The 22,562-nt window shown below is 36.0% G+C and overlaps 1 protein-coding gene across 2 annotated transcripts in view; it reads right to left on the bottom strand.

Annotated features, from left to right (window-relative positions):
- The window catches only part of RHOQ (ras homolog family member Q), a 51,231-nt gene that overhangs the window by 15,288 nt on the left and 13,381 nt on the right, over nt 1-22,562 (bottom strand). Inside the window, exons 1-4 of one of the 2 annotated variants that reach the window (XM_074205251.1) lie at nt 20,069-21,206; nt 19,777-19,851; nt 1,663-1,827; nt 809-904 (exon numbers count right to left, since the gene is read on the bottom strand). In XM_074205251.1, the coding sequence (XP_074061352.1) occupies nt 809-904; nt 1,663-1,827; nt 19,777-19,851; nt 20,069-20,113 (381 nt within the window). In that variant the 5' untranslated portion in view covers nt 20,114-21,206. Of the gene's footprint in view, nt 1-808; nt 905-1,662; nt 1,828-19,776; nt 19,852-20,068; nt 21,207-22,562 lie in introns of those variants that run through there. The other variant, XM_074205245.1, reaches the window with a different exon arrangement.

Here is a 22,562-nt window from a genome sequence, read left to right as displayed (position 1 = left end):
ACTGTACCACCTAGCTGCCTCACTACTAAGAATTTTTTTAAAGTTTTTTTTTTATAAGGCATTATGGGGTTAAGTGACTTGCCCAAGGCTACACAGCTAGGTAATTATTAAGTGTCTGAGGCATGATTTGAACTCAGGTACTCCTGACTCTAGGGCCAGTGCTTTATCCACTGCACCACCTAGCCGCCTCTTAAGAATTCTAATAGAAATATCTTATATATTATTTCTTCAAGTGACCGATGCTTATTGCCATCATGATTAATTCTATAGGAAGTTTAGAAAAATCATGGATTAAAGTTACCAAACTGCAAGATAACTGATAATTTTGTTTGAAATATTACTGAAATTCTTTAACTGCTCCACTAATGTGTGTGTGTGTATACATATATATGTATATATGTATGTATGTATGTATGTATGTATTCTATACTCTACATGCATATACTGGGTTTTTTTTTCACTTTTAAATGGTTATTTGTCATTTGTCTAACTAGTGACCAAAAAAGGCTTTCAGGGATGTCAACCTTTTCGCTCTTTCAAGGGCTACATACAGAATTTGATACTCATTCATGAATATATGAATACTACCTACAGCACAACAACAAATGCCTAGTAAGCTGGACAGACCTGCAAACAAATTAATTTCCTCTGACCTGTCTGCCCATTTTCTCAATTCTTAAAAATTTACTTTTTTAGAAGAAAGAATAGGCAGATATTCATAGGTTCATCTCTGACATTATTTTTACCTTATGCATCTTAATAAGATTAAGTTTACCTGTAAAGGGATAACTAAGAACGATCCATTTACCTCTTTTGCTAGTTTCTGTCCTTGTTCCACACATATAGGTTTTTCTTTCATATCATTCAGTCTTGCTAAAGTTTTGGGGTCATCTCGAAGATCAATCTAAGAAAGATCAGTAATGCACCAAAATTACAGAGATTACATAAAATATTTATTCTCACTTATTTCCCGTATTCCTAAAGAAAATGGATTCCAAAAAATGAGGTCTATTTCTTCATACTATTATAGTTGTTTCTTTTAGCATTATTTTTTCCAAACTAAGTATATAGTACTTAGTTTCAATCCAAAGGTGAGGATTACTTACTAAACCCTGAAGCCATCTGAAAATACTTCCCTACCAACTACAGCAGCTGCCGGAAGCCTTTTTTCCTTGGATAGAAACTGAGTTCAAATAAATTTTCTTACGTATTAGGCACTGAGGGAATATAAGATAATGAGATATTTTTCTTGTCCTTAAGCTCACAAGCTAGTGGGAAATATAAAGTTTTTTTAGTAATATGGTTATAGATAATAAAAACATATAGTAACATGGTTGAGGGCAAAATGCAATAAAAACTAAATGGTTCAAAGTTCAGGGGGGAGCATAAAGGGAACTGTTTCTGGTGAGGCAATCAAAGGTCATGATTGGGCCTTGAATTGAACAGATTGAGGTTAAAAGTCATCCAGTGTATCAAAGATAGTGACTAGTCTAGTTTGGTTTTGAGGCTGTAAGAGATGAGGCTACTAGATCTTTTTTAATCAAGGCAGTGGGGTGTCATTGGTTTCTAAACAAGCAACAATATCATACCTCTGTCTGATAATTATGTACGCAAAAGAGCTAGAACAAAGTAGAAAGGGAAGAAACCAATTGTCAGACATACCTGGGTTCCAATTAATAAGAAGGGTACATTCGGTGCATATTCCTTTAATTCTGGAACCCACTCCTCTTTCACATTTTGAAAGGAGGCTGGGTTTACGACAGAAAAACATATAAGGAAGACGTCAGTCATGGGATAAGATAAAGGTCTCAGGCGATCATAGTCTTCCTGGGGAAAGAGGGAAAAAACTTTGTTGCATTTTAAAGTAAAATATTCAGGAATAGCAGACAAACTGAATGTGTACAAATGACCATTTAAAACACTTTAATTCCGTTTTTCATGTGCTGTTTGATAAAAATTATTATTTAGTCATTTTCAGCCATATCCAACTCTTTGTGAGACCTTTGGGGTTTAGATTTGCCATTTCCTTCTCCAGCTCATTTTACAGATGAGGAAACACTGAGGCAAACCAACCCCCTAGGTTAAGTGATTTGCCTAGCCACAGCTAGTCTGAGGCTGAGTTTGAACTTAGATCTTCCTGATTCTAGACCTAACACACTATCCACTGCATTAACTAGCTACCCTTTGATTAAAATATTTTTATTTTATTGTAGTTAAACACTGGGGCAGAGGCAAATAGAGAAGTATAATGATATCATTAATAACAAACAACCCTGATAATAATGATTGCTAAAAAGCCATTACTTAAGTCTAAGCTCAAAATTTTGGATTTCCTAACTCAAGGTTCTCTTCACATATTAAACATGATACTGTAAAGATTCTTTTTTAAAAAAATAGTTTCACAGAATTATTATCTTTAAAAAAAATCTTTTATTTTCCTGCCCTATGATACAGCAATGTAGGGAGCTCCCAGTTAAGACACTGGAATTTATATATTCTTAGAGAAGGGTCTGAAAGCACTGGGAGGATGCGTATTGGGCCCAGAGTCACCAAGCTGGGCTGTAGCAGGAGCCTTGATGTCTACAAAGGCTGGCCCTTCAGCTACTCTTCCCCTGACCCACCCCCATTCATCTTCAGATCTGAGATTTATACAAGAGTTTGTAGTCTATACTGGTGGGAGACACCCTGTCAATGCCCTTACTGTAGAACAAAACATTGTCTGTATCTTTCAATACATTTTTTCTTAGAGCATCAAAGTCAACAAATCATGGCAGTCTTCTGAATGAGGCTCTCCACTACTAGCTAGACTAGTTTTTAGATGAAGACAGTTTGTCACCAGGACTTTACTTGTTTTTTTCCAGTTTGGCAGAACTGCTCAATCACTCAATAAATCTTTTTTTTTTTTAAAGTACCTATTACGAATCAAGTGCTGGGGACATAAATCCAAAAAAAAAAATCACATAATGCCTATTTGTTATGTCCTCTTTTCCTATCATCATCAATAATTTTTTATGCAATGCTGTATTAAAAGATCATGTGTATTGTTGTTCTGTCTTTCAACCACGTCTGGCTCTTCTGACCCCATGGACCATACTGGACCCCATGGAATTTTCTTGGCAAAGATACTGAAGGGGTTCACCATGTTCTCTAGTGGATGAAGGCAAATGGGATCAAAGTGACTTGCTTAAAGTCACATACCTAAGTAAGCATCTGAGGCTGGATTTGAACTTGAGTCTTCCTGACTCGGCTGTATTCTTTGAACCACTTAATACCTCAAAAATTGTAGATAGTATTTGGAAATTATAAGTTTTATATTTTTGATCATACTACCTTGAATCCACCATATTTAAGACATGCAACAATAATAATTTACAGTTTATAATGTAATTTACTTAATTCTCTAATTTGATTCCCACAATAACTCTTAATGGTACAGCTATTATTATATACATTTTATAGATAATATTAATAAGTAGCATTTTTAAAGAACCTTAAGATTTATTATCACTTTACTATCTCATATCCTCACTACAGTCCTGAAGTAGGAACTATTATTAATCCCATTTTATAGATGAGGAAACTGAAGCTGAGAAAGGTTTGTGACTTTTCTATGGTCATATAACTAATAAATGAGGAAAAAGAATTAGAACTCAGATCTTCTGCCTCTGAATCCAGTACTATTCACTGAATTACCTTGTTGTCTCTAAATAAATAAACTGGGATGAGAAAGGCGAAGTGTCTTCCCCAGGGTCACACATATCCTAAAACTTCAAAGTAGCAAAGGTAATGAAAATAACCCTCTAACATAGTCACTGAGTGACTAGCCAGTCTTGAATTTGTTGAGGAATCTTTGATGACAGCTAGTTATAGTTTGATTAGCTCTAATTGTTAGGAAGTGCTCTGAGGATTTCTGCTTCCTTTTTTTAGTACCTCTCTTCAGAAATGCATTAAAGTGCTTTTCTTTTCCTAGTGGTACTCTTTAAAAAATTTCCATTTGAAATATTCCAATAAAATGTTTTCAAAGCATGTTTAGAAATGATTATTCTATTTTTCTGTCTCTGTCCTTTAGACCTGGGTCCTGCCAAAACAATTGTAAATTGATAAAGAGAATCTTTAGCCACTTACTGACTGGGCTAAACCCTAATGAGTAGACCAAGATGAGTAGACCAAGAACCTAAAAAGGAGGATTTACTACTACTTGAGTCAGTAAAGGACCAGTGACTGATAGAATCCTTAGAACAACTCATTTCTGTTATTAGAAAATTACTTTGCTCATTGCCCATCCCCAACCTGACTCTTTAAAAACTTCACTCTCACCTACTACCCCTAGCTTTGACCTTCTAGGTGATCACTGTCAATCAGAATCTGGACAGAATTGAACAATTACTGATTCTGTCCTCTTTAGATCAAGCAGATGAACATCAGGGTGAGCTAAAATTAACTGGATGATAGTCATCCACTGTACCAATGGTGCCTATTAACTTCTTAAATCCATATTGTACATTTTGGCTCTAAAATTAGTAAGTCATATGCTTTCTGGCCCTGCCTTGAATTATATGGACAACCTATAGAGTGTTATATGTCACTTATAAAGATTTGCATTTCAGATTAGTCATTTCTTAATTAGGGAATACATAATTGATGATTAATTATGGACATAAGGGTGTATACATATACACACAGACATATGTGGGTATGTGTATAATTAGAGATTCAGCTATATTTGAGTATTTATATTAGTTATAGATATAAGGGTATACACACACACACACATACACATACAAATATAAGCTAAGTATTACCTTATGGTTCAATAAATAAGTAATTAAAAAGCCTGATGGATCTGCTCTAATAAATGACCTTTCATTTCAAATTAAGATAAGGGAACATATCTGTACACACTAAAATATTTCAAGGTTTATTGTTTCATCAGTGGAGGAACTCCCCTCCAAAAATGCAGATTTTTATTCTCTGTAACTAAGGAAGAGTTATCCAGATATCTCATTATAATGAGATTACTGTCACATTATTGAGTTTTTAGGCTTTAAAATTTATTCATTGTTCATGAATAAATTAAAAGATTCTTGCTTCATCAAGGTAAATGAAATCTTTTCATAGGGGCAGACTTCAAACCCTCCATTATTAAAGGATCTGTAATTCTATAAGTGTAGGTGATCACAACTCTTGTATGCCTAGATAGAATTCTGAAAGACAAGGAAGCTGAAAAAAAAATCCATCCCCCAAAGCCAAGCTTGTGATGAAACTCCTTGTGTTTGACTAGACTAGTTCTCAAGACAACAAAAATACATCATTGGGCACATGCCCAGCTAGCCAGAATGTACCAAAATATGCATTTTGCTGGCACAGTCTTCCAAAAGTCACCTCTATGCTGCTGACTTTTGTTTATGAGGTATATACAAAAACACTAATCATCTAATAAATCTTAAATGATAGTTTTGCTGATGGCCTGAACTAACATGTAAGAACTAAAAGATAGAAAAATATTGGTGACTGTCTAAGGAGACAAATGAGGAAGCCACATGTATGCTTATATATTAATGTAGTTATAATGATAATTAAATGTTAATATACATTGTATATGTTGATTTATGTATGCCTCTATTTCTCATTTTAAATGAAAACACTAGAGCAGATGGGTTTTTTCCAGTTCTTAAATTGCTATTTATTCTATAATAAACTGCTACTTAGAAGTCACAAACCAATATTTACCAGGAGCCTGTTATGTACCAGGCAAATAGTTGAGTGCAATTAAACTGAACATTTATTGAGCAGTTATAAGACTTTCCAGGGATACAAAAATGAACCGTAATTATTTTTATGGTGGTCTTTTTGCAAATATTTATTATTAATGCTACAATACACAATTGCCAAACATCCCAGAAAAAAAAAATTTTTGTTGCCTCTTTGAGTATATGATAAAATCTATCAATCTCTTTCTCTGCCACTCCAAGGAGTACCTGTGAGTTATCCTTGTTACCTGCTTCTTCATGTATAGCAGCAATGTCAAGATTGATGGTTCATCTCTCTCAGTAATATATCTATTCATCGGTCAAGGAACTCACATTTAGACTACCAACAATCAAAGTTTGATGGTTCAAAACACCATGATTCTTAGGATCCTTTGCCCCCTTTTCCAACTATTCTGCCATGGTTTCTGCAAAGTAGGAGGGTCACATAAAACTGAGGCCCATATTTTATTTTCCTTGGTTTCATGGATTTCCATCCTCTTTCCTTTGCGCCCCAAATTCACCAAGTGGCTAAGCTAGTCCTTTATGCTTTTTAAAGAAATGCAAGAATAAAAGTAGAAGGAAGACTATAAAGAGAAGAAAAAGGGAAAAGATTTGCAAAAATAGTTTCAACAAATCTTTCTTAACACCTGGTCCCTAATATCATAGTTGTATGTGTTTTTAAAAAAGATAAAGATGCTACTAACATGAACAGAAGATAGAGAACAAAGTCAGATTGGACCAAATGTATGCAAAGCAGATCCATGCTGGAGACATTATAATGGTGAGAGCACTGAGGGATTGATATACAAGTTTTCTGAAAAAAAAAATATCAAAAGCACAGAAAAAATATTGAGATCTTATTGATAAGAAAAAAGGAACAGAGCACATCAGTAACTACCAGCTTAAATGTTCAGTCTCCCATCTATTCAAAATCTTTGAATACATCATCCTTGGTGAGATTTGACAATTGACTTGTGCTTATTGTTGATTGAAAATAAATTCATTTGGTAGAACAAAATGCCACCCTGTGAGCTCTTTCACAAGCTATTTCCCTCACATCAAAATCATTCAGGATTCTTTGGAAATAAAGGCAGAACATAAACATCAGGAAAGGTCTAAAAGAGGGGACTCTTGGTATCACTATTATGGGGGAAGAGAGCCAGTTTTGAGAGTCCAAGAAGGTTCCCTAGGTATGGTGAGATTTTCTAGGTATTTATTTTGCAAATAACATCATGATTGCATCAAGCCCCAAGGCACTACAGAGCCTCCTGGAAAAGATATGCAATCACTCAAAGGGGTCTGGCCCTTCATACAGAAAAAAACAAATGAACAAGAAGTGGAACTCAAGAGTTAAAACAGGAGGAGTAGGGAATGAGATTCACTATTTTCAGGAATTTGCTAAGCTTTTTTTTTTTTTTTACTGCTATTCAACTTCCCACAGAAGCCAAAGTCCATCTTTTCAATACTAAAATTCTGTGGATACTGCTAATGCCAATGAGACATGGGAAACTCCTGCCTCCAAAAAACTAAAAATGGGTATCACACAGAAGACAAGAGACGCATGGTAATTTTGGGCAATGCTGCAACACATAACCAACAAGGAATTCTGAAAAATGGGTAAAAAATAAGTAATTATTTGACAGGGGAAAAAAAAGAGAGGGTCACATGGCAACAAGAGGGAAGTCAGAAGAACAGCCAAAGTGTTTCACAGGAAAAAATCATGGAAACCCAGAAAGTTGGGTGAATTTGGGGGAAGACCTGCAGAGGAGTCACATATGATGGACAGACATAGATGGGCTGCAACCTGATTGACAAGGAAACTACCAAATTAATGAGATTATAGATCCTTTTAAAAACAAAGAAGTATAAGTACCTTGAGTGAGTGTGCAACCTAGCTGAAGAAACAACATATATAACTTTGTCTGGTTAGCTAAAGAAGAAGTACATAATAGTGACTGCTATACGAATTCAAAGCAGGGGGAGATCACTATGGGCAGAAGTCATTACAGAAAGTATTATGGATGATTAGAGATTCATGGAAATCATAGAATGGACTTAAAAGAAACAATTTAGTCCAAACCTCTCATTTTGCAAGTGACCAACTTGCATTCCTGAGAAGGACTGGCATTCCTGGTGAGGAGAACATATACTAAAAAAAAAAATCAGATAGAAACTTGTCAGAGCCTTAAACATTTAAAATTTTGGTATCCTTTAAGGATGGTCACAAATCTCTAAGAATTTTCTTGGTGTAGATGTTTTGTTCACTTCTATGTATCTCCAAGGTATAGCTCAAACAAATTTTCTGTTGTATAAAACAAAATCAGGGGCCTGGGTGATGAGTGAAGGACCCTACATATAAAGTATCAGAATCTCAGAGTAAAATTCCCTTTCAGATGAATTGGAGAAATTTTCCCAAGTGTGTGATTTAAGAAAGTCTTTTTAAAACTAAAAATATATTAACTTTCATAAGCTCTAAAGCATTAAACATTTCTTTTCCCTTATGCTTTGAAAAAATTATATAAATGACAAAAAAGTTCAATTATAGTGAAAACATTAATTTTTAAAACTTCACTTGAGGTGAAATGACCTAAAAAAGTTCTGGGAAAAAAATCTGTTACTTTTTTTCTTAGGGTCCATCCCCCCCAATATTTTTAGGAAAATGGAAAGGAAAAACTCTCCCCTTTTCAAATTTTGCCTAGCTTTCTTCCCCTCTGAGTTTTATCTGTCTATCAATCTGATAGCTTAAGATGTTTTTCTTAAAAAAATAACCCTACAAAAAGCTGTATTGCTAATATATCATGTTATGTTACATCTGGTTATTTTCCTTTTGATTTGAGTGGAATAGGAATCATACCCAAAAGAATATAAAAAAATCAGTCAATTCAGTGCATTAAACTTTTATGAAACCCCAACATTTACTAGGAAAAATAAAAACAATCCCTGCCCCTAAAGGTCTTATTTTCTACCAATCTGTATATAGCATGTACAGATAAATTAAAAGCAAAACTTTAAAGAAGGTGAGAAAACATTAAAATTGGGGGATCAGGAATGTTTTGGGTAGGAAGAGACAACTGAGTTGAGACTTTAAGGGAACTAAGAATTCTAACTGATGGAAGCAAAAACAATAGAATATTCCAGGCTTCAGCCTATATAAAGGGCATGAAGATGGGAGAGCCCTGTTTAGCTTAAATGCTAACTACATTAAGGAGTATAGAGTGCTTAATTGCAAGGACAAGGAATTTCTACTTCAGCCTTGAGGAAATAGGGAGCCATTGAAGGTTTTTAAAATAGGGGAACATCATGATCAGATCTCTATACTTGAGAATATTTCTCAAAATGTGGAAATTAGATCATTAATGGAAGAGAATTTGTAAGTATAAAGCCCAATTAAGAGATTGCAGCTATAGCAGCTATAGTTGAGGGTAGAGGTGATATTGGCCTAAACTATTCTGGAGCCAAGTAATTATAAAGAATACCATATGAATAATCAATAAATATTCATTAAGTCCCTATTAAGGACCAGGAAAAATGCTAAATGCTCAAAATACAAAAAAGAGACAAAAGATAGTCCGGACCCCTCAAGGAGCTTGCAGTCTAATTTTCAAATTACATTAGCATTAATAGGCTACTCTACTTATCTACCCAAATTATAATGAGTTTTGAAAATTAACATCTTTATATTAAAATTAAAATATCCTAGGAAGTATATTTTCATTGATATAAGAGTTGACAACCTTGAATATTTCAAAAGTTTCATTTGATCTTCACAGTCATCTTGTGTGCCATTTCACAGATAAAGAAATGGAATAAATGATTTAATTTGCCCAAGATCACATGCAGAGCATCCTGACATAAATCCTGTCCTAGTACAGTGAAACATGAAGTTATTAATGAAAGATTTTTGGAGGGTGCGTGTGGAAGGGGTCTTTTAGGGTATGAGATCTAAATTGAATATTTTGTACTTCAAACTATATGCTAGAGAGAATTACGTATATTCACAGAAAAATAATAGCTTTAATGCAGGTAACATGTTATGGTGCATATGTTTTATTCTCCTTTCTCCTTTTCAATTATGAGGTCCGTGAGTACTTCCCCCATCTTCATTCACTCCCTACATTTTATGTATCAGCAATATTTTTTGTAATCTGGCAAATAACTAAATTACTTGCAAACTTAAGCATTTGAATTTTCAGTAGTGGTTAAAAAAGTGTTCCAGAAAGGTGAAAAAAAAATAAAACTATTTAAGATATGGTAGCTTAAAATGGAACTACGATTTTTGGAAAATCATGTACAACATAACAAAAAAAGTAATTTTGGAATCTGTATCCCATCAAAATCAATATCAAATCAAAAGATGAATAACTGATTATCAACTTCAAAGAAATAAAAAAATGAATAAAAATAAAGATATTGATTCTGAAAAAAAAAAGGTTGAGTCCACAGATTAAGTTCTTTGTTAAAATTGGTGCCTGGGTCTCATAAAGCACTAAATAGTTGAGAATGTGGACAAAACTTAAGAAAACTTAATTGCAATAACTCTTAATTTGTGATCTATGAATGAACATTTATCCATTTTTATCAAGATTTACAGCAGTAACCAAGAGAAGAAGGCCCTCAATCCAAGGCATCTGTTTCTACTGAAAATCTAAAAATAGATCTCAGGGAAGGCCCTTAATGACATCCAAGCTACAGAAGGGTAGTTATTACTGAAGGCAACAAGGAGGGGCACTAACACTCATTTCAGAAGATTAACATTCTTGTCACTACTCTAAAGTATCCCTTTCCACAAAACTTTGTTAATAATAGTCTATACATTTTTATTCACTAATTCAGTATTTTCTTTTTATCACTTTAACAGATTTTAAATTTATTTCAGTGGAATTAAAAAAAAATAGACCACTAAGTGTTTTCTCTCCTAGGGAGAAAAATACCATAGAACAACTGTTCTTTTTGAAGGGGATAGGATGGAATTTTGAGAGGCAATTCCATAAGTTTGAGGAGGGTGAGCAGAGCCCAGGATCATTATACCAGGCATGGTATAATGGAAAGAAAACTAATTTAGCCTGAGGACCTGGGGTTTTGGGAAAACTTCCTTGAGTTTCCTCATTTTCAAAAGAGAAGTTTGTGCCTCAACTTTTAACACTTAACAACTGTTGGACCTTACTTAACTTGCTTGCTCATCTGTACAATGAGAAATATGGAAGAGATGGCCACTTAGGTTATTTCTAGCTCTAAATCAATGGTTTCTAAATTCCCTTCTTGTTTTAAATCCTGTGATCATTTTGTGTACTTGGTGGCAAACATACTGTTTTCTAACTGACTACTCCTAGTAGAATATAAACTATATAAAGGCAGGAACTATTTTACTTTACTATCTATATTCCCAGGATCTAGTTTCTGGCACATAGGAACTAAATGCTTGCTAACTGACTGACCAAAGAAGTCAGATTTTGTTTTTGTTTCTGTGGGGCAATGGAGTTAAATGATTTGCTCAAGGTCGCACAGCTAGTAAGTATGAAGTATATGAGGCCATATTTGAACTCAGGTCCTTCAGATTCCAGGGCTGGTGCATCCACTGTGCTACTTAGCTGCCCCCTAGATTTTTAGGGGGGAGGGGTGGGAAGGAAGAGAAGAGTCTACCAGTCCAGAGAGAGTAGAAGTGAGATGTATTATTTATTAAAGCAGACAGAATATTTTTCCTTGTCTTTTTTTTTTCCTTTTAACCATAAATTTACTTATTTTTCCAACTACACGCAAAGGTAGTTTTCAACAATCTTTTTTTTTTTTAGGTTTTTGCAAGGCAAATGGGGTTAAGTGGCTTGCCCAAGGCCACACAGCTAGGTAATTATTAAGTATCTGAGACCGGATTTGAACCCAGGTACTCCAGGCCGGTGCTTTATCTACTGCACCACCTGGCTGCCCCCAACAATCTTTTTTTTAATAAAATTTTGAGTTCCACCTTTTTATTCTTCCTTCCCTTTCCTCTCTCTTGCTCTTGACAGTGAGTAATCTAATATAGGTTATATATGCATAACTGTATTAAATGTATTTCCATATTAATCATATTGTGAGAGAATAATCAGAACAAAAAGGAAGAAAAACCATGAGAAAAAATACATTAAACATAAAATGAATTTTAAAAATTGAAAATAATATGCTCTTATATGAGCATCTACTAAGATTTATTTTCCACAATTCTGTTAAAAAGTGCTATATTTATGGTTTATTTGTAGATCTAAATATCTTCTGAATTAAGGGATTCTCTCACCTGAATAGTTAGCTTTAGGGCTTTCACCACTTTGGATTTTCTTTGACAACCCTCAGTCCTTGCCAATTTATCCTTTACACTGGATAGATACCAATCTGATCACATCACTTCCATTCTCAAAAACCTTTAATAGTTTGCCTTTGCTTTCTGGAAAAAAAAAGATATAAATTCCTGAGAACGACCCTCCCTGATGTATAGTACCTGACTTCTCAGCCTTTTCCTTTTCTTCCCTCTAAATTCTGGGAAAATATTTACTCATTCTAGGCTCACCTTAATTTCTCCTTTCCACTGGCAATTCACACAGTTAATACCTCAGGTAATAATAATGGTTCTCCTCTCATCCTTCCCTGTTCAAAGACTGGAAATTTATAACTGGAATTTAACCACTGTAAACCTTAAAGCGATAGATAAATGTGTAAAAAGACAGTATGTCTAATAAAAGTCAGCAGACTTTGTGGTCCCTCTTGTTTCTTAAGAATGCTAAGGTCTTTCTCAAATTCTAAAACACTCAGATTCTAGAGGAACAGAATTTGAGGGAAATCTATGGAAGGGTTTGTAGAGTCAAAGGATGTTGCAGTTTGCTAACAAATTAGTTTCTACTGGATGGTTAGTGACTAATGAGATATGAGGATTAGAAGATGAACGATAGATGGAAAACCTCAGTGAGTATGGTGGCACAGATACATCTAATGCAATCTACTCAGGAAAATGGGAGCCCTAATTGGGGAGAGGATGAGGGAGATCAAGAAAGACTTGGAAGAAGAAGCACCCAGGCTGAGCCTTGAAGAAAAAAAAAAGGATTCTGAGAGCTAAAGAGAGGAAGGAGGAGGGCATACTATCTACCGAGGTAGTAGATAAGAGTTTGGAAAGTAGCTAGCATGTCAGAAAGTCATCCTGTCCAGACCAGGCACAGCCTTGCCACCACTACCCTGATCAGACCATATCTAGAATACTTTGTTTAGGGCTGATGCATCTCATCTGTAAAAAGAATATTGAAAAGCTGGAGAATGTCCAGAGGAAGGCAACCAGATAATGAAGGCAGAGCCAAGAGATCCTACTGTATGACAATTGGTTGAATTAACAGAGAAGGTTTAGCCTGAAGAAGAGAAAGCTTAGGGAGAAAATGGCATCTGTCTTTTAGAACTTGGCAAGACAAGTCCTTGGAAGAAAAATTGAATTTAATTTGTTCAGCTCCAGAGGGCAGAATTAGGAGCAAAGGCTAAAAGTTAGAGAGAGGGGAAGATTTAAACTGATGGTAAAGAAAAACTTTCTAGCAATGAAAGTTATCCCAAAGTGAAAAGGACTGCTTTGGGAAGTAGTGGGATTTTCCCTCCACTGGAGGTCTTTAAATGAAGACTGGATGATATGTGGTAGAGTGGAATATTTTTCCAGATATATACTGAACTAGATGGCATCTCAAATCCTTTCTGGGATTAATAGGAACTAGGCTGAAAAGGTAAATTGCAGTTGGATTGGGAAAGCCATTAATGCCTGACAAAGATGTTTGTAGATTACTCTAAAGACAAGAAACAATTGGCATGTGAGGCTAGAACTTATTCAGAGTCAAAAGACTTTCTTTTGTAGAATAGACCCAAAACACTCACTCTCTCTCTCTCTCTCTCTCTCTCTCTCTCTCTCTCTCTCTCTCTCTCTCTCTCTCTCTCTCTCTCTCTCATCATTTCTTTGACATTTACAGAAGCTCTGAACCCAACTGTGGCACTCCACAGGAAGTCCCCAGAGCACAGCACATCAACACATCACAAACTGCATTAGTCAACATCAGAGGCTTCCACACCATTAGACAGATTCTTTGCTCTCTGCTGTGCATGCTTTATTTCTCTCTTTCCCAGTCTACTTAAAGGTAACGTTCTTTATTACTTTCCTTCATTGTCTCACCTCCAGCATCAGGCTCCTTTCTTACAAAGGTTCCCAGCATAGCTATTTCACAAGAGCTATTTACATGAGATATCCTTTTCAGGGAATGGCCCAGAGGATGATAATCAGACCAACTTGTACTAGTATAAAACTTACAGTTTTCCCCTGAACACTCAATGTGATTCTCTCTCCAAGTCTGAAAGACAAGTAGTACTTCACTGCTGAAGAAAGTGAATTAAATAGAGTTTAAGTGATTTGGCTATCACCTAGTCATCCAAGGGTCAATGTAGGACTAAAAATCAGCTGGACCCCTGTCTTTTAGGATGATACTCTTTTCTTTAAACTGGGGAAGGGGAATGAATGTGTTAGGATGATCTAGGTTCTAGATCTATGCTAAAAACATTGAAAAAAGGTTTACTCTGATTTCAGTAGGTGTGCATGGTCAGATGTTCCAGGAAATGAATATATCCAAAAGATGTCTAAAAGTCATATATGTGGCGTGTGTGTGTGTGTGTGTGTGTGTGTGTGTGTGTGTATGGATAAAAATAAGACATAGGGTATCACTTAACTTTCTGTCCAGGGGCCAATGGGACATGGGAAATGTAACAATGAAAAACTCACATCTTTGTTACAGCCATAAAGAATATTGGCAACGTTTAAGCAAAGTCTGAAAGAAATCCTGACATGGACATTTCAAATGATGCCACAAGCAATTTCCTAGGCATCCTGGACATGCCTGTAGCTTTCCTGTAAAATATAATTTGACACACATTTAAATCATCATCCTTTGTGTTCCAAGGTGACTCAGCTAGTCTCTGGGCCTGACTCCCACCATAAAGTAGCTGGCTAGGGAGACATGTGACATTTACTGAACCAAATTTGATGCACATTGGAATGAAATCACACAGAAACCCAATAGACACCATAGAAGCCCTGCAGTTAATGAGGAAGGAATTATCAGGAGAAAAGCACTACAGGGACAAGGCCATCTTTTTGCCGACTGCATCCTATGTAAATTGTCCTAAACAAATCCTCCTGAGTCCTTAAGGTGGAGTAAGGGGAAATTTCATCTTCTCTACTGATCCCAAAGTACATGTGCCCATGTAGTGTTACAAAGGCTCCTCTCTCTAACCCAGTATTCACTTGGAGATCCTATATGATTGAATTACAGAACACAATTATTTCATAATTAAAATTACAAACAACCCAAAGGGCAGTGGAGACACATACATGGGGATGTAAGCAACTTATATAACAGAAGTAAAGTGAGGGACATCACCAAGAATCTGTATGACCAGACAATGAGGCAGGATACTTGTAGATTAGAGAGAGACAACAAAGGGACAAGTACCACTCCCCTGGTACTCTTCAGCTTCCAACAAAATAAGAGGAAGCCCTCAGTGCTCTCAGTCTTCCAAAGGGGATTTTTATGGAACCATGGAAGAGGGTAGCACAATCAGTGATGCTATGGAGAGGTTTTTGTCTATATAGATATTAGGCAAAGCCATAACTAACAGGAGACTAATGGGGATTTAAAGTGGTGGGAAACAATTACTCCCTTAAGTGAACATTGTATCCATCAGCAAACTCCATTCTTAGAGAAAGCTGGGTGGTCCAATGGATAGAACTCTGGGCCTGTAGTCAGGAATTTCTGATTTAAATCTGGCCTCAGACACTTCTGAAGCTATGTGACCCTGGGGCAAGTGCTTGCTTCATTTTTATGGGAATAATAAAAGCACTTATCTCTCAGGGTTGTTATAAGGGTCAAATGTGATAATAATTCTAAAGCACTGGATAAGTACTTGGAACATGGTAGGTAATTTTTATACAAATACTAGCTGTTCCTCATGATGATCATCATGCTTAATCCCTTCACAACCTCTGTGGTTAGCCCACATGTTGCTCTGCATGCAACAACCATCCTTAGACTCTTCTCCAGCTCACTCAAAGATGACAGAGTGGTCACATCATCCCCCATCAACACTTCTGCCTGGGTCCCAGCCTGTGTTTACTGCTAGAGAAAGTTCTCTTACACACTTAAAAAAAAATTATTTAAGGCAATGGGGTTAAGTGACTTGCCCAAGGTCATATAGCTAGGCAATTATTAAGTGTCTGAGGCTGGATTTGAACTCCCGACGCCAGGGCTGGTGCTCTATCCACTGTACCACCTAGCTGCCCCTCTTACACGCTTTTAAAAGTGTTCAGTCTCATTTCTTCATCCTCTTGGGAGGCTTCATCACAATATGCCATTCACCACAGCAGGAAGATCCACATGGATCTCTGCAGCCATGTATACATACAGTCCAACCTATCCCTGAATAAGAATCTACTCCCATAACACATAAGTGGTTATCGAGACTTGACTGAAAGACTTCCAGTCAGAGGGGGAATCCTCCAAGACGTTCCCTGATGTCCAGTTCCTTTCTGGAACAGGTCTAATTGTCTGGAAATAGTCTTTTTAAGCTTATGTGACTTCTACCCACTGCTCCTAGTTCCATCCTCCAGCTAAAAAAGTTTAATCTTTCATGTAATTGTTCTTCTCTTTAAGATAGTTATCATCCTGACTAGCTGTGTGACTCTGAATAAGCTACTTCAGTTCTCTTGAGCAATAATAAGACATTAGAAAACAAAACAACTTTGGTTTTGGAGTCATAAAATTTGGATACAAATCACTCCACTGCTTCCCGACTTGGGTAACCTTAACAAGTAATAACACCCCACCCTCTTGCTCAACTACTTTGGGCCTAAACAAGAATATTTCTAGTCAAGGATCTGTTGCTTGGAAGACACCCTCCTAAGAAAGTTATGGATTGCTCCTACCCGAGGACTTTGCTGGATTGGTTGCAAGCTCCTTAAATTAGTTGGTTTCAGTTACCCAACCCTACCATCTTCCTGCAGTACTAAAAACAATGATAAAAATAATGCCTGATCCTTGTCCTTGAGGATCTCATAATCAATCAAATCAAAAAGCATTAGTTGAGCACCTAAGTGCTAGGAAAAGATAATCATTCAGTCATTATAAACTGTATACCAAATGATGATAAGACGTACCAAGATATCCTATTTCTTTGAGCTTATCATGCAATCCTGAAACTTAATACTGTCTTCATACACCTATACACAACAGGTTAAATCAGAAACTGTCCTTGTAATACTGAACTGCTTTTACAACAATTCATTTCCAAAACAACAGACTAATTTCAAACAAGGGGCGCAGACACTATATGCCATAAGAGTCCAAAGAAGGCAGATCACTTCTATGTGGGATTGTCAGGCTTCCATCAGAAGAGATAGAATTTGAAATATGGGTGGAATTTGGATGTTTTTAATAGGTGGGTAGGCATTCTAGGAAAGGGAGGAACATCAGGAACAGAAAAGAAAGAACAGTAAATAATAATGATTTGGAGAATGAAATGAAGAGGTTTCCTCCTTCCAACCCTGAACAACTCCACCCTTCCTCCCCTCCCTCCCACAGTTTCTAGGGGTTAAATAAATAGGGCAGATAGGACCTTACTTCTAGTAGAGAGACCCTAAGGAATTTCCCAGAGCATTCTGGCTACCACTTGCTATAATACCTAATAACATGTTCTTTACTTTCTATTATCTGCCACATGGAGAAAGATTGGCTTAGTTTATATGCTTTCAGATCTTAGCTGCCAATTCCTTGAAGTTTGAATTTGAGTAAATTGCTTATTTCTATCACTAAAATATAAAGCTGCTTACCTTATGTAGAGAGATCATATGGAACACCTAAACTGGGGACTTCTATGTGAAACTGAAAGAAATATTCTAGCCATTTCTGACTTTCAATATTATATTATATATCTAGAGCCAATACTTTATTCATTTAGAGCCAGCAACCTTTCTGCAAATGTACTCCTTAAATTAAGAAATTATTTCCATGGAATATAAGCAGGCCAAGAAAAGCAGTGTATTAAAATGACTACTTAAAAATGGAGTTTTAAAAAGATTTTCAATATTATCCTGGTAGATTAGAACTCCTTTAAAAGAAAGATGGCAAAAAAGGCCAACAAGGAAGTCACAATAAACCTTCTCTCTCTCTATGTACGTTTCTTACTGATATTCTCTAAGTAACAAGTTCATTGTGTATTCAGTTATTGGAGGAGATAGACAAACAAGTCAGAGCTCCTGTCCTCCACAAACTTCCAGAATAAGTGAAGAAAGGAAATCCTCACAAGAGAAAATTAGAAAATAATACTAATCAACTAAACCAAATGGTAGATAACAGACAAGTGATAGAGAAATTCAGAGAAGGGCAAGGGAAGAAGGAGAAGAGGAAAAAAAAATCTCTTCATTGGCATTTAAGGAGAATGAAGGCATCATGCTTTCCCTTGATTGAAATTAGACCTGAAGAGCCTAACAATGCTAAGTGCAAAAGTAGCCAAGGTCTTCAGGTGTGTGCTGTTATGCCAACTCCCAAGAAGGAATTGTTCACTTTTCAAGGTGAACATTTTCACCCTTGGGAATCAACAAATGCTACCACTCAGGTCTTAACTAAAAAAATCAGCCCAAAATCAGGTGTCTTAAGCCGATAATAGCACCTAGACCAGGGAGGCCTCCAGAGGAAACTGAAGTCTGCAGCAACACCCAAACAGGAGACAGCTGACCACAAACTTCTGACCGAGGACTCTGATGCCTGACCACACTCAGACTTATCAGGGGAGGTGGGACCCTGAATTGGGAACTCAGAAAGTTGAGGTCAGAAGTAAAGAAAGAATGACTTCCATATGGAAGACAAGGGGAAGCCCTGGGCCCTGATGCAAAAACCCAAATCAGAAACTGAGACTGGAGATGAGTAGGCAGAAGATAACACAGAACATTAAGAAAGGATACAAAGCGTTCTCAAGAGCTATCCAAGAGGTAAACCCAGAACAAGAGATTAATTCCACAACTATGAATAAAGAAGGATGGGGGGGGGGGGAATGACCTAACTATAAAAAGTTCTTCCAAGAGTGCATTGAAGAGATGAAGCAAGATTTAAAAAATGGGATATAAGTGAAATTGAAAGCACTGGAGGAGGGAACTAGAAAGAGAAATAACTTAGAACAACAGATGGAAAACCTTGCCCAAATAAGATTCCTTTAATATCAGAATAAGCCAAGCAGACTCCATGAAAAACAAGGAATATTACAGTTCAACAAGCATTTTATTAAGTGTTTATTATATGTCAGGCCTATATAGTGCTAAGTACTAAGGATAAAAATATAATTTTTAATCACTTATTTTTGTAAAAAATTTTCTTCTATGAGACAATTTAATAAATTGTGATTACAAATAAATTGACTCTGAGATAAGCAGAGAACCAGAAAAACACGGTACACCCACATGGGGGTGATGATCAACCTTGATGGACTTGCTCATTCCATCAGTGCAACAATCAGGAACAATTTGGGGCTGTCTGCAAAGAATACCATCTGTATCCAGAAAAAGAACCGTGGAGTTTGAACAAAGTTCAAGGACTATTCCCTTTAATTTGGGGGGGGGGGAACCTATCTTATTGTCTGATCTTGTTATCTCTTATACTTGATGTTTCTTCTTTAAGGATATGATTTCTCTCTCATTACATTCAATTTGGATCAATGTACAACATGGAAACAATTTAAAAACTAACAAATTGCTTTCTGGGGGGGGGGGATGGGGGAGTGAAGTGAGATGGGGAAAAATTGTAAAACTCAAAATAAATTTAAAAAATAACAAATCTTTTAGTGTATAAAAAAAATTGACTCTGAGGAGCTTAAATTCCAATGGGGAAGATAACAAATAAAAGGGAAAGCAGTACCCTTTCAAGGGTATAGTGGTAAAGTCCAAAGAATTAAGGTTGGATGGAACCTCCTCAGAATGGAGATTCTAAGAGAAACTCACCAATGGAAGAATGTGGTTGCAGGGGTGAATGGAGAAGGCAGAAGAGCAGCAAAACAGGAGAATAAAATTCAAAAACTATAAAAAGAAAATGTAAGGTTTTTTACTATCATAAATATCTCACTTGGAAAATATTTCAAGGAACATAAATTAAAAATTACTGATCTCTCTAAAAAATGACCCCCAAAAAGTTTGGATATCATATTTTAAGGTTTTATTTATTTTGAATTTTACAATTCCCCCCCATCTTACTTCCCTCCCCCCCCACCATAGAAAGCAATTTGTCAGTCTTTACATGTTGAACATTGATCCAAATTGAGTGTGATGATAGAGAAATCATATCCTTAAAGAAGAAACCTGGAGTATAAGAGATAACAAGATCAGACAATAAGTGGATATCGTATTTAAGAAATCATTAGGGCAGCTAGGTGGAGCAGTGGATAAAGTACCCCCTGGAATCAGGAGTACCTGGGTTCAAATCCGGTCTCAGACACTTAATAATTACCTAGCTGTGTGGCCTTGGGCAAGCCACTTAACCCCGTTTGCCTTGCAAAAACCTAAAAACAAACAAACAAAAAAAAAGAAATCATTAAAGAAAACTGCCAAGATTTATTAGAAATAGGACATAGTGGGGGGGGGGGGGGATTAAACACTGATCACCTCCTGAAAGAAACTTCAAAATGAAAACTATCTAGGAATAACAGAGCCAAAATCCAGAATTTCCAGAACAACTGAAAATATTTATTTTAAACATAGAAGAAGAAAGAATCCAATCATTAAGTTATCACAGTTATATCAGACAAGTCTTACCAATAACATATATAACTTAAGAGAAAATATTGTTAAACAATATTTCCAAATACAAAAGATCAAGGCACATTAATGCACTGTTGGTAGAACTGTAAAATGGTTCGACTATTCTGGGAAACAATCTGAAACTGTACCTCAAAAGTTACTAAATTATACACTATGTCCTCTGACCTAGCTATATTACCATTAGGTACATATCCTAAAGCAAGGGTTCTTAACCATGACCTAGTCTAAAAGGTCCATAAACCTGGATGGCAAAAACATTACTTCTTTATTTTCACTAATCCTTAAGTGAAATTTAGCATTTCTTTCAATTATTTAAAAATATTATTCTGAGGGAATTCATAGACTTTACAGGATGGATAAGGGGGTTCATGAAACAGAAAAGGTTAAGAACTCCTTCTGTAAAGAAATCAAAAAGAGAAAGGATCCTAGTATACAAAAATATTCATAGCAACCCTTTTTGTTGTATCAAAGAACTAGAAACTAATCAACTGGGGAATGGTTGTACAAATTATGTCATATGTCTATAATGTAATATTACTGCATCATAAGGAATGAAGAAAAATTTATGAAGATATAAGTTGATGAAAAGACAGATGAGAAGTATCAGAAGAACAATTTATATGACTATAATATTATAAAGAAAAAAATAGCTTTGAAAGACTTCAGAACTCTGTTAAATGCAATGACTAACCACCACTTGGGAGGACCAGTGATGAAGCATGTCCCTCCCCTCTTCCCTGCCCCCCTCCAACTTGAAAAAAGGTAAAAACTAGAGGTACAAAGTGAGACATACATTTTCAGACACAAACAATAATGTGGATTTGTTTTGCCTGACTATGCTAACAGAAGTATCATGGAATAAATGATAGAGCCTCTTCAAATCAGGAAGACTTGCATTAATGTCCTACCTCAGATATATTAGTTGTATGATACTGGGCAAGTCACAAACTCTGACTTTAAGTTGCAAGAGGAGTTGAGGGGCAGGTAGGTGACACAGTGGATAGAACAACTGACCTTGGAATCAGGAGGATCTGAGTTCAAATTTGACTTCAGACACTTAAATACTTACTTATTTACTTAGCTGTGTGACCTTGGGCAAGTTAATTATCCCCATAGCCTTGCAAAATAACAAAAAAGAGAGAGAGGGTGCTGACCAATATTGGATGACATTTCTCTTATGGGAGTCTGAATGAAATCATGGGTCTGGTCCCAAATCCTATACTAACTTGTTTTTGTTAGGAAGGAGTTTTTTTTTTGGGGGGGGGGGGAGTAGAGGGAAGTTGAGGGGAAATAATAATAGAGATAGCATAAAGGGAAGAAGGAAAAGCATTTAAGGAAGTATATAGATCAAAAAGAAATTTAGGTTCAAAAAAAAACCCAATGAAATATCTTTGGAACTAATGTGCTGAAATAAGAATTTGCCTTAAAAAGCCAAGCTGTACATAATGAGACTCATGTTTTTATTTTTAATCCTTTTTTTCTTTTTCTACATGGAAATATTTATGACTGTTGGTGTTTGTTAAGGCCAGAATCACAAAAAAGAAAAACAACAAAGTAACCAAAGACTTACTAACCACTCCAACAGTCACCCCAACAGTGAACTTCCCTCATTCTCTCCCTAGAACCAGGGAAAAACCATTTCCAGAAGACAATGAAGGCCAAGCATTGCGTCTGGAGAAGAGAGAGGCCTTTGAAAATTAAACTGCAGTAAATAGGATTTTAATTGAACTGGACAATCAGAATTAAATGTTCTTTCAAAGCTCTTAGACAGCTGAGCTTTGAGCCAACTTATTTGTAATCGCAGACCATTATGTTTTCTTACAGAAGAAAATTTTCTATGTGAGTATAAGTCTGATTAAAAAAACAATCATGACGAAAGGTTGATACATTAACACAAAAAACAATTTAAGCTGTCAGGAGCTTCCCAACAATTAATGGGCAAAATTCAGGGTTCTAACAGGTCCCTTTCTTGC

This window comes from Macrotis lagotis, chromosome 1 (genome assembly GCF_037893015.1).
Source record: "Macrotis lagotis isolate mMagLag1 chromosome 1, bilby.v1.9.chrom.fasta, whole genome shotgun sequence".
Classification (NCBI taxonomy): domain Eukaryota; kingdom Metazoa; phylum Chordata; class Mammalia; order Peramelemorphia; family Peramelidae; genus Macrotis; species Macrotis lagotis.
Note: the sequence above shows the minus strand (reverse complement) of the source record. Positions and strands in the feature narration are given on the sequence as shown.